We start from the raw sequence: 13,137 nt of genomic DNA on the forward strand, positions 1-13,137 counted from the left end.
CAGAGGAGGAGAGACAGAGAGGAAGATCTTCCATCCAATGTTTCACTCCCCAAGTGAGCTGCAACGGGCCGGTACGCGCCAATCCGATGCCAGGACCTGGAACCTCTTCCGGGTCTCCCAAGCGGGTGCAGGTTCCCAATGCATTGGGCCGTCCTCGACTGCTTTCCCAGGCCACAAGCAGGGAGCTGGATGGGAAGTGGAGCTGCCGGGATTAGAACCGGCGCTCATATGGGATCCCGTGGCTTTCAAGGCGAGGACTTTAGCCGCTAGGCCACGGCGCCGGGCCCGTTTTTTATCTTTATTTGTACTAAACTAGGGTGTTTTTGCTTTTTTTAAAAAAAGATGAAGGGATTTAAAAAATGATATAAAAAGGCAGATATACGGAGAGAAGAAGAGACAGAAAAATTGTCTATTTGCTGGTCCATTCCCCAAATGGCTGTTAACGGCCAGACCTGAGCTAATCTGAAGCCAGCTTTTTCTGGGTCTCCCATGTGGGTACAGGATCCCAAGGACATAAGCTGTCTAGCTCTCTGCTTTTGTAGGCCACAGGCCTATGAGCTGGGTGGGAAGTAGAGCAGCCAGGACATAAACAGGCGTCCATTTGAGATGCTGGTGCTTGAATGGAGGATTAGCCAATTGAGCCATCATGTCGACCCCAAAAGATGGAAATGTTTAAACATGCAATATGGATATTTTTAATCTTGTTTTTCTTTTCCAATGTTCATAGGTATCCTTCTGAGGGAATATATTTTAAAATGAAAATTTATGTTTTTATAAATGCAAATCTCAAAAATTATTATATAACGTTATAAAATGTATTTTTATGAAGTTCAAAAACAAATGAATCTAAGACATGTGATATTTGAAATTGGATTATTTGGGCCCAGCACAGTAGCCTAGCTGCTAAGATCCTCGCCTTGAATGTGCCAGGATCCCATATGGGCGCCGGTTCTAATCCAGGCGGCTCCATTTCCCTTCCAGCTCCCTGCTTGTGGCCCGGGAAAGCAGTTGAGGGCGGCCCAAAGCCTTGGGACCCTGCACCTGGCTTTGGATTGGCTCAGCTCCAGCCATTGCCGCCGCTTTGGGAGTGAATCAACAGACGGAAGATCTTCCTCTCTGTCTCTCCTTCTCTCTGTATATCTGACTTTGCAATAAAAATAAATAAATCTTTAAAAAAATTAGTATTTATGATAAAGCAGTACATCAACAGCTAATTATTAACACAAAATTTTTCATGGATGTGAGGGAGCTGACAAGGAGTTAGAAAACATTGGTAGTTGTGTTTGCTGATAGTTTTCTTGTTATTTCTTGTCATTGCTGCCGCTGTAAGATAAACGTTGTTTATATCATTTAAACACACAGCAAAGTAAAATGTGTTCTTATTGCATTAAGGGTCAGATTAATTTACGAAGGACAGGTTATGATTATTCCAATCCCAAGAAAACAGTCACGAAGAGCAACTGTGAAGTCAACAGTGGCAATGCAAGAGGTGTCTTACAGACTGCTTTGAAATGTCTGATTCTGTGTTTCTCAGGGCAGCCTCCATCAGCTTCACCTCACACCATGGATAGCAATGGCATTCACCTTAGGACTTTCGTGTAGGCCATCAGTGCATTAAAATTCAAATAAATCAATCGAAGAAAAATCAGTTTGATTTATTGAGACAAAATCTTTGAGTGTAAGTTAAATACAGTGATGGGTAGTCCAAAATACATAGTTGTTAATTCCATTACCAGTTAAACATAGACACCTGTAATACTGCATCATTCAGTTTATGCATCAATTATAATTTGTGACTTAAGAGAAAAACATGTATTTTTTTTTTAAGTAGTTTGCGTTTTCTGTAACCTGAGACATCTGACCTCCTTATTATCCATCTTTTCCTGTGCTGTTTTCTCCTTGGGAAAATACCCCGTTGCTTCTTGTTCAGTTGCTCCTGCAGGTGTCTCCATTCTTATTTGAGGTACAGCTTCATCTTCTGATGACATCAGCTTTTTTGAAAGAAATTTACTTTTACCTTGCTTGTTTTAGCTGTAACTAACCTCACAGCTAGCAGTAACATAAAGCAAAGTACTAATTTATTTCTTAATCTATGTAAAAATTATTTGCACTTATTTGAAAGATGAGAGAGAGCGAGAGCGCAAAGCCTGAAGCCTGGAACTCAATCCACACCTCCAGATCTCCCATGTAGGTAGCAGCGACCCAGGCACTCGAGTCATCACCTGTGGCCTCCCAGGGCACACATAGCCGTGAGCTGAATTATAAGCTGAATCTGGAGTTCTACATGCAGTGCCTTAAGCATGCATCCTCCCCATATATATATCATAAATTTAAGAACACTTTTATTTGGGAATAAGTTCACTCAGACACTGTTTGCAAGGACACAAAGGTAACTTAAAAGATACAATTAGTTTAATTATGTGTGACTTTTTTGTTTTTGTAATTACTCTTCTAAAATTTTTTCTGGCTCTTATAAACCAAAACCAACCAACCAACCAACCAACCAACCAACCAACCAAATACTTTTCTCCTGCTAGTTGAATCAGAGATGGAACAGAAAATTAAGCACAAGCCAAGGAAAACCTGCAATTCAATATTTTTTCCCTTAATAGCTATTAAAGATGTATTCATTTTTGTCAGTAACAGGGTTACAGAGAGTGAGAGACAGAGACCTTCCATCTCCTGGTTTACTCTCAGCTGGGCCATGCTGAAAGCAGGAGCAGGTACTCCATCAGAGTGCAGTGGCAGGGATGTGAGCACTCAGGCCACCCTCTGCTGCTTTCCCAGGAGAGTTAGCAGCAATCTGAGCATGAACCAGGGCACTCTGGGACTTGATGTTGGCCTCTCAGGTGGAGGCTCAACCTTGTGTGCCCCATTATCAGTTCCCCTTACTATCTCATAATAAGCTCCTGAACTCAATATCCTTATCTGTTTGTAAGTTCTTAATTTTTCAACATTTTGAAGGGTCAATTCACATAAATATAAGTTATCATGGACTTTTGCCCTAAGATATGATCCTAAACATCTGAAACTTTCAGTCTTTAAAAAACAAAATCATATTTCTTATGTCGTGTTCTAAATACATCGTTGTACCTTGGAAAGCATTTGGAGAACTTTGAAATTGGAAGGCTGGGGTTAAATTGTATTTCTGGGGCTGCAGCTAAGATTCTGGCTGCAGTGCCAGCAATCCCATATGCACTCAGGTTTGAGTCCTGGCCACTTCATTTCCAACCCAACTCCCTGTTTATGGCCTGGGAAAAGAGCAGAGCTCAAGACCTTAGGCCATGTGGGAGACTCTGGCTCCTGCTTGCTGGCTTCAGTCAGTGACTGTCTGGCCTATATGGCCATTCAGAGTGTGAGCCAGCAGATCAAACATCTCTCTCTCTCACTCTGCTCTTTCAAATAAAAATAGATCTTTAAAAACATTACATTTCTGTGATGTTAATTCTTTGACTTTCAATTGGAGATGCCATGAATACCCTCTGTTTAGAATAATGGAGTTAAAATGAGAGGAAGTACTTACCAGTAGACACAACAGCGCATGGCACTCAGTAGTCATTTAATAATAAGTAAATATATGAACATATACATTGTTCATATAAAAGAAATGAACAACAATAAAAGTGGAAGAAGGATGGATGGAAGCAGAGACACCTTGAAGGATGAAGAAAAAAATACCAGCTGGATTTCTATGATAGCAAAAATGTGAAAATATGAATATGTCGTGTAGGTGAGCTAACACAGCTCTCTGCTTAATCTGTTTGACTTTCATTCATAAGAAAACCTTTGATATTACGAGGATCTTAAAACTTCTTGACTTTCTTAGACACAGTGCTTGCTGGATACACACACACTTCTACTCTGTGAGCTATTTTAATGTCCTGCAGGTGATTAAAATTTGATCCCACAGTGTCACAATCTGAGACTGCTTTCTTAAAAGTAGATTTTTTTGGAAAACTTCGCAGTGCTGGAGCCTGGAGGTCACCTCCATAATCTTTTTCCTCAAAAATGTTGAAGTTTCTATTCTTTCAGTTATGAAACACTCGCTGGATAATTATGTACTTATTTCTTAATTGGTAATCTCTGGTCCTTATAAGATTCTTGCATATGATCCTTTTTCCCCTGGCCAATTCTACTGAAATCTGTTCAAATCCACTGTTTCTGTCTTCAATGGGCCTTTAATTCTGCTTTTGGGTTTGGAGCAGCAGTGTGTCACTACCGACTGTGCACTGAAATATTTGCTATTATGTATCAGGCACCTGTTAAATACTTTAAAACTGGGTAAATGGCATTAGAAAAGAATGTATCTTCTACTTTTTAGATGCTGAATTTTTAAATCGGAAGCTTTTTGTTTTCATAAAACTTTAAGGGAAATGGCTGACTTGAGAGGAGGAAAAGCGTAGGGAAAGGGAGAGATATGAATGATAGATAGATAAATAGAGATATCTTTCATCCCCTGGTTTACTTCTCAAATATTCTAAACAGCCTGGGTTAAACAGAGTCAAAATCAGAAGCTATGAGCTCTAGCTGGGTGTCCCCCATGAAACACAAGAACTCAAGTATTTGGGCCATTATCTATGGCCTCCCTGACACATTAACAGGAAGCCGGATCAAAATCATGGAGTAAGAGGCAACGTTAATGGTGCAGTGGGTAAAGCACCTGCCTAAGATACTGCATCTCATATTTTTACCAAAATTCCTCTCCTGGCTGTTCTGCTTCTAATCCAGCTACCTGTTCATGGTTTAGGTAAAGCGACAGAAGATAGCCCAATTCTTTGGGCCCCTACCCTAAGTGGGAGAGCCCCAAGAAGTACCTGGCTTGGCTTGGCTGCTGTAGCCATCTGAATAGTTAACCAATAGATGGAAGATTTCTCTATCTAGATCTCTCTGTAACTCTTTCAATAAATTAACACATCTTAAAAAAAGAACAAAACACAATGTTTGGGATTATAGGGACTTTTTATTAAAATGAAGAAAATGATGTTTATTACCTTTTCAACTGTATCCTGGAGATCTGAGGCAATGCTACCTATATAAAGAAGTTGAAAGGCTAATATGGATATAAAATGCTCAGTAATGAGTCTTAAAAGTATTTTATGATTGTGAACAAAGCAGAAGAGATGACATGACATGGACAATTGTTGCCTTGATGGTGGGCATCTTGTGCTATAGTGCCAATTCCAGTTCTGGCTGTTTTGCTTCCTATCCAGCTCCTGGCTAATATGTCTGGGAAAGCAGTAGAAGATGGCTCAAGCACTTCAGGGCACTCATGTCCCCTGCCACCTATGTGTGTGACCGAGATGGGACTCCTGACTCTTGGATTTAGCGTGGCCCAGCCCTGGCTATTCCAACCATTTGGGAAGTGGAGCAGAGCATGGAACATCTTTTCCTCTTTCTGTGTTTTCTTCTCTACCACTCTTTCAAATAAACAAGTAACTGCTAAAAAAGTAAAAATAGAGGAGAGTGAGATTAGAAAAACATGAAAGGAATAGCAAGTATATCTTCATGTTTTAATTCATCATACATATATTATTATTAGTTGGGGGAGAGAGAGAGAAGCAGATATACATTCAGAGCTCCCATCTGCTGGTTCACTCCCCAAATGTGTATGTGATGGGGCCTGCGCCGGTTCAAAGCTGGGAGTCAGGAACTTAGTCCAGATCTTCCGTATGTGTGGCAAGGATACATTTACTTGAGCTGTGATTGACTGCCTTCTGGATATGAGTTTGTAGGAAGCTAGAATTGGGAGCAGAGCCAGGATTTAAAGTCGACTACTTTTATGTTGGATATGACTATTCCAACTGGCAGCGTAACTACTAGATTAGACTCCTACCCCTCTCTATATGAATTTAGTTGAAAAACTTCTAGAGGAAATGATAGCATACACACATTTGGGTGATGTGTGCATAGGTGTCTATCATATTGTTTTGTGTTCTTTTCTGTATGTTTGAAACTTTTCATCACAACATAAAAGATATTTCATATCATTATGAATCTTTGCAATATGTACAGTTTGGAATACAGAAAGTCTTAATTATGTGTGGTAATTTTTATTACATTAACAACACATGTTATAGGAGAAATTATTGGTTTAACATGTCAAGATAAAAAAATAAGGTCATCTTCTGGAACTTTCTACAGATCTCCACACTATTCTGTCATTTACATAAAGTCACATAGGCAGATGGTTGGAAACACACGTGGTGTGCAGTTACAGGCTGTTGTATATGAAAATGGGCACATAGTGAAAGATAAGGATTGTCAAATCATAAAGCCCAGGTGACGCGGCGTGATTGGACCTGTGATCTGCTGGGGATAACGTCCTTTGAGCTGATGGAGGAGTGTGCACGGACAATGCTGCGAGGAGTGACAGTGCGTTCTCGCAACGATGTCATCTGGACAGAAGGCTTGGGTGTGTGTGTAGTCTCACGGTCTTTGTCAGAATCAATGATACACAGGCAGCTGCAGCAATGTGTGAACTGTCTGCACTGAAGGATGGAGAAGAATCCTAGGGAAAGGAAAAACCAAGGAGTGGGATGTAGGAACATTCAAGAATCCAGACCGCATTTCCCTTCACGTTGGCAGAAGGCCCTGACCCAAAGCCTAGTGAATCCCTTCCAAGTACTCAGTGCCATCTGGGAGGGGAACGGTTTAGTGGAGGAGGCAGGAGGTATATGCACAATAGCTTAAATGCTTCTTTTTTTTTTTTTTTTTTTTTTTTTTAAATGAGCAATTTCTCTTTTTGGGCTTGGGACTGCAATTATAAATGAAAACTGAAAGAGCTGTTGAGACTGGCCCATTTGGTGTCAGCCATTGCTGCTCCCTGTGCTTGAGCTGTCCTGATATTGCACGGTGTTCCCTCTCTGTAACTGAGCAACCAGGCCCAGCTGTGCTCTTTGAGTGTGATTTTATCAGTCATCTCTGCTGGGAAATGGAGAAGGTGGGAAACATAGAAGGCACTTCACACAGCTCACCACAAAAAGGCCCTCTCCAGCCCTTTTCTTGTGGGAACTATCCTACTAATGGATCAAGGTGAGCTTTAGCCTGGAAAATCCAGGGGTGGAATTTTTACCATCTACTTCCCTGTCCCATCCTTTCTTTGGGCTAGATGAGTTCTTATCATCCCTCAGAAGATCTGATGACACTCACCAGTGACAAAAAAGAAGAAAGCATTTACGTAGGCAATGAAAATGGCCAGGGAGACCTTGAATTTAATGAAGTACACGGATTCACCTTGCGTTAGCTTTTGGTGGTATAGTAGCAGTGCACTGACCAGAAGGATGCCTGATGTCCAGGGAGAGAGAAAGAGAGAGAGAGAGAGAGAGAAAGAAAGAACAACAGTCCTTTTTCAGGAACTTTACTTCCTTTGTTCAATGCATCCCCAAGGTACACATAACTTCCCACATTTTGCCTTGATGGGCCATGTCTTGTTTCAAGATTGCTCAGACTTTGATAGTGGACCTAATTCAGAAGCAGAAAATTAGGAAGGCCAGTGAGAGGATGCAACTTGCACCCATCAACCTGCTACACCTCTCACCTGTGTTAGAGGAGCTAGCAAGTTACCTGAGGCAAAACCTGCAGTGGCAGTAAAGAGGTGCAAGCACATGTTGTGAGGAATCATGTAGGTGTATTCCAGAGCTAGGATCAAGTTAAGGGAGAAGGAAATGCTGAGGACCGCAACCATTATCATCCTGATCTTCGCCAGGTCATCTGTTGGAAAGCAAAACTGTTGAGATGGGGTTTTGGAAACTCTCTAAATCAAAGTGAGACTAGAGTAAGAGATTTGACTGAATAACAAAGAGAGGGAAAAGGGCGCAAGCGGGGGACAGGAACTCTTCAGCTGAGTGAGGGAGAGTAAGTAGAAACGATTTAAGCCTTTTTCTTTTCCTCAATACTCATTTCTTGTTAAACACTCCAACTCATTGAGCCTTTTTCTGGAGGCGATATGACCTGTTCTTGCTTCTTGCCAGTTACCTTCCTTTCATACTCTTGGCACTCTATTGCCAAGATTTCCCAATGTCTGGCAAATAAACAGATAAACTTCTAAACATATCTTCTCAAATATCTAAGTGGTAGATTTTGGAATTTTCCTTGTCTGCATTGACCATGGAAATGGGAACCTGGCAGCTTGGAAAGTTGTGTCATGGAAAGCTGGCAAGGTGAAAAGTGAAATGACAATGAACCCTTCCTCCCCACTTATTTCTTTCAAGAGTGTAGTTCTGACCTTCCGGCCAAGTAGCAGTGCAGCATTCCATCCACGGACTGTGGTTCACCTTTGTCTGTTGTTGATCAGGGGTCAGTTCGGCCCAATCATCCATAATGATCCCTATGGCCAACAAGATTGTGGCCCAGGAGGCAGCGAGGGTGCTGATAGCCTGTATATTTCTTCTCGATATGTGAATCATTGTGATTGGGACTTCTAGCTGAAAACTGCACAGATCGCTTCTTCTCTGATTTAATTATCCATCAGGGGCAAAAGCAAAATCTGGATTTTTAGTGACCCCTGAGGCCTTGACAATGGCAGAAGCTAAAGTCGCTTGTGGAACAGAGTAGATGATTTCCGCTCACCACCACTCAAATGGGCCCAGCTTGTTTCAAGTTTGTTAACTGCCATGGAATTATCTATTGGTTTTGACCCTTGACCCTTGGGCCTAGAAAACTGAAAGAACGGTGCCTACTGAGAGAGCTGACAGAGCTGTCAGGTACAGAGGGTCATTTGATATCACATTTACAGAGAACACTCAGATCTAGGGATAACTAGAGACCCCCAAAAAGGCTGACATGCGTGGCAAAATAGTTCAGGTTTTAGAGCTGAAATTTTGTATCCCAGGATGAATTAACATTTCATAGGCATCAGTGAGTGGAGGAGTTCAGGATCATTGAAATGAGGCGTCAGATAATTTGTATCACAAATGAAAACGACAACTCAAAATTGAGGATGTTTTGAAGAAACTTGGATTCCTCCCTGGGAAGGCCCAGATAAGTCTAGTTCGGTAGCAATCCAGGAAATAGATCAATGAAGCCAAATACGTGATCTGATGCAATGAGCCATTGCTTCCTAATTTCATGTATTTCATACTCATTCTAGTTGAAAGAGAGTGACACACATACACAGAGATGTTCAACCTGCCATTCACTGAATCAATGCATTATCCAGGGCTCTGCCAGGCTGAAGCCAGGAGACTGGAACTCAATATAGGTCTGCTTGCATGCTTGAGTTATCACCTGAGCCCTCCCTGGACAGGGAGAGAGAGCTGTTCACTGGGCCACTTCCCAGTGACTGCAGTGCACAGAGCTAGGCTGATCTGAAGCCAGGAGCCACATGGATGCGGAGCCCAAGGACTTTGGTGGCCATCCTCTTGCCTTCCAAGGCACATTACTAGGGAGCAGCTGAGTCTTGAACTGATGCTCATATGGGATGCTGGCACTACAGGTGAAGGCATGGCTTGTTGTAGCACAGTACTGAAACTTCTTTCGTCGTTTCTAATTTTGAGCTCTGTCTTGTTTTTTAGTATGGCTAAGTATTTGTGCATTTAGTTGATCTTTGTGACAAAACCATATTTGCGTTGTATTGATCTTTTGTACTTTTAAAAAATTTCAATTTCATTTATTTGTTCTGATTATGATTTCTCATCTCCTGCAAATTTAGAAATCAGTTTTTAGTTTTTTTAAGTGTATGAAATGCATCATTAGCTTGTCTATTTTATTTTTTTTATTTAAAAACGGCATGCAATTATTTCTATCAGCTTCCCTCTTAATACTGCTTTTGCTATATTCCTTTTTAAAATTTCTCCAAAAAAGACAAATGTGCTTTGAGATATTCTCAAAAAGTGTATTCTCTGAGTTTTTAATTTCCACATAATAAAATTCACTGCTTTTAAGTGTACAGTTTGAGTTTTTGAGACATGTATGAGAATATATAAGTGGTATGATATTCAGTTTGCAAAATACTTTACTAGTGTGAAAAATTTCCTTATGGTTTTGTAGGAAATCCTCTACCCCCATTGCTACTTCCTGACGAATACTGATTTGTTTTTGTTCTTATAGTTGGTTTGCTTTTTCTGTAGTGTCATGTAAATTAGGATCAGGTGGAATGCAGCCTTTCATAACTCTGCTTTCACTTAGTAAAATGCTTTCTAGGTACATTAATGTAGTGAGTTACCTTGTTAGTTGCTTTTTCTTTTAAGGTTTATTGATTTTTATTGGAAAGGTGGAGTTAGAAACAGGAGAGCCAGAGAAATCTTTCATCTGCTGGTTCATACCCTGATTGGCCACAATGGCTGGAAATGAGCTGTTTTGAAGACAGAAACCAGCCAGGAATTTCTTCCTGGTTTCTCATATGGGGACAGATTCCTGAGGACTTGCGCTGTCCTCTGTTGCTTTCCCAGGCCATAAGCACAGAGCTGGATCAAAAGTGAACCAGAAGGACTCCAACTGTTGCCGTAGAGGATGCTGGCACTGCAGGCAGATGCTTTAGTTTGCTATGCCACTGCATTAGCCTCAGCAGTTAACTTCAAACAATTTGATTTTATCAGTGGACATGATAAATTGTGACAGTTTGTCCTCAAATGTCATAAATGGCCAGTGGACATTTTGACTTTTAGTTTTTAGCAGTCACCAGTAGGGCTGCTTTAGCACACAGGTCTGTGAGCCTGTATTCATGTTTTACATGGGTATATAACTGGAAGAGAGAGTAATGGTATTTTTATCCTTAACTTAAGAGAAAAATACAGGACTGACCTGTGTTTTAAAGAAGCTGTGCCATTTGGTATTCTGCATAGCAAAGTTTGGATTTTCTAGTTGCTCTATCCTTGTTCATACTTACTATCAATAGTTTTTTAAGATTTAAGTTATTATAACAGATGCCTTGTCGTAACTCATTTTAATTTCAATTTGCCATTTCATGCTAATGTCATACAATCACTTCACATGTCAACTGTATGCTTTTTTAGATGAACTGTGTGTTAAAATATTTTGTCCAAATGTTGTGACATTTGCCGTACTTGTTTTTCTACCATGAGTCTTAATATTCTGATTTATAATATTCTTTTTAAAATAATTTAATTGATTTCGGAAGGAGTCATCCACTGGCTACTCCCCAGATTTCTGTAATGGATGATGCTGGACCGTGGCTAGAACCAAAGTTCAAAGTGAAGAACTCAACTGAGGTCTCCCCCGTGAGCGGCTGGAACCCAAATACCTGAGTCATCATTGCTGCTTCCCAGGGTAGGCCTAACAGGGAAGCTAGCAGCAGGAGCAGGAGCAGCAACTGAATGGAAGTATTCTGATGTGGGATGCAGATACCTTAACTGCCAGGCTGGATCCCTGTGTTCCTGTTCTGTTCTATTATATTTACAGTTACTCAATTTTTGAAATTTATGCTTGGTGATTATTTTTCTCTGCTTCAGTGGTTGTGTGCATATGCTATATGTTGTTCAATTTGCTCTGCATTTGAAAATCCAGGGATATATTTTTAAATAAACATGTTTAATGAACATTTTGAAGACCTTATGTCCAGGAATTTCGAAAGAGCATTTTTTATTACCTAGGTCTTCCATGTGGATGGCAGAAAGCCCTTCATCACCTGCTTCTTCCCTGGCTGCACATAAGCAGAAGCCTGAAAATGAGAAGGAAGCCAGGATTTGAACCCAGGTACTCCCCACGGGTTAGAGGTGTCTCAACCAGCGGCTTAGCCTTTAAACCAGGTACCAGTTACCTGCTTCAGGAACAGATCCTATTAGGTTTGAAAATGAGAATCCTGTGAATTCATGCTCATTCATTTTCTCTCTCTGAATACATATGAGTATATGTATGCATATACATTTATACATATGTATATATGTATGCTATCAGATTAGTAAGGCCTGTAAGTTAAAAGCACAAAATGGTTAATGAATCATGGTAACACTATGAAAAGTAATCACAAAAGTCTGAGAAAGTATTTGAAAACTTGGAATCCATTTATGGAGGTATGCACATGAAAAAAAGATGCTTTCTACCTATAGGTATCTTAGAAGGTAGAAACTATAATACCATAGCATTAATGATTATAGATCACTTGTAAATAATTGAACATAGTCCCATCTGGGGAAATGCAAACTTTTTTTCTAAACACCACAAGAAAATGAAATAGTTATGATTCTAACTCAGAATCTAGTCTCCTTAGCTTTCTGATTAGGTGCCCCTGTGATGCAAACAATGAATGCGAAATAGGAAGGCTTAGCAAGCGACAGTGAGCCCCCAAGTCTCGGTCTCTCTGGGCTGAGGTTTTGTAGCTGCACCTGGAACTGTGTGACTTCTGGGGCTTTCACTTGAATACTGATTTCTTGCTTTTTAAGGTGAAAAGATAGCACCCATGACCTCTCTATGCACCACCATAAATACTGTTTTTTTTTCTTAAAAATATTACTTCTCTGAAAGCAAAGTTAGGAAGAGAGAAAGAGGGATTGAAAAAGAGATACTTTTCCATCCACTGGTTCATTCTTCAAAATGGAGCAGACCAGGAGTTACACTGCGTAGGAGCAGACTAATGAATTCTTTTTGTCACTTTCTTTTCCTTTTCATTTTTTAAAATTTTATTTATTATTTTTATTGGAAAGACAGATTTACAGAAAGAGAGATAGAAAGATTTTCCATCTGCTAGTTCACTCCCAAAACGGCCACAGCTTTCAGAGCTGAGTTGAACTGATTTGAAGCTAGAAGCCAGGAGCTTCTTCTGGGTCTCCCACATGGGTGCAGGGTCCCAAGGCTTTGGGCCTTCTTTCACTACTTTCCCAGGCCACAAGCAGGGAGCTGGATCAGAAGTGTAGTAGCTAGGACACAAACTTGCACCTATATGAGATGCTGGAGCTTGGAAGTGGAGGATTAGTCAATTGGGCCAATGTGTTGGCTTCTTTGTCACTTTCTTACAAATAACCTGCTGACTTTTCTCTTGTAGCATGAGTTCTGGTATCAGACATTCCTAGATCAGCTTTTAGGCTCTGCCACATAACAGCTGTGTGGCTTTGAGAAAGCATCATGAGCACGCTGGGTTACTATGATCTCACCAGCAAACTGATGCCAGATATTGACCTTATTGAGTGGTTTCTGCATCAAAATGGAATAATTTCACAGAATATCTGGTCAGGCCTCAGCAAA

The 13,137-nt window shown here is 40.6% G+C and overlaps 1 protein-coding gene across 1 annotated transcript; it reads right to left on the bottom strand.

Moving 5' to 3' along the window:
* Positions 1-6,038: 6,038 nt before the first annotated feature.
* Positions 6,039-8,604, bottom strand: TMEM225 (transmembrane protein 225). Its single transcript, XM_004597743.3, has 4 exons — positions 8,225-8,604; positions 7,564-7,710; positions 7,150-7,284; positions 6,039-6,508 (listed from the first exon to the last, which is right to left on the bottom strand). The coding sequence occupies exons 1-4, from the start codon at positions 8,403-8,405 to the stop codon at positions 6,267-6,269; spliced, it is 705 nt and encodes a 234-aa protein (XP_004597800.2). The 5' UTR covers positions 8,406-8,604; the 3' UTR covers positions 6,039-6,266.
* Between the last annotated feature and the right edge of the window lie 4,533 nt (positions 8,605-13,137).

This window comes from Ochotona princeps, chromosome 4 (genome assembly GCF_030435755.1).
Source record: "Ochotona princeps isolate mOchPri1 chromosome 4, mOchPri1.hap1, whole genome shotgun sequence".
NCBI lineage: Eukaryota > Metazoa > Chordata > Mammalia > Lagomorpha > Ochotonidae > Ochotona > Ochotona princeps.

What these genes read in the sequence shown, in the direction of transcription:
- TMEM225 (XM_004597743.3), bottom strand. Translation starts at nt 8,405, where the DNA reads ATGATTCACATATCGAGAAGAAATATACAGGCTATCAGCACCCTCGCT. An exon ending in CACTGCTACTTGGCCGGAAG is followed by an intron (nt 7,711 to 8,224) that starts GTCAGAACTACA and finishes GCTTTCCAACAG; the next exon opens with ATGACCTGGCGAAGATCAGG. An exon ending in CACTGCAGGTTTTGCCTCAG is followed by an intron (nt 7,285 to 7,563) that starts GTAACTTGCTAG and finishes CCTGGACATCAG; the next exon opens with GCATCCTTCTGGTCAGTGCA.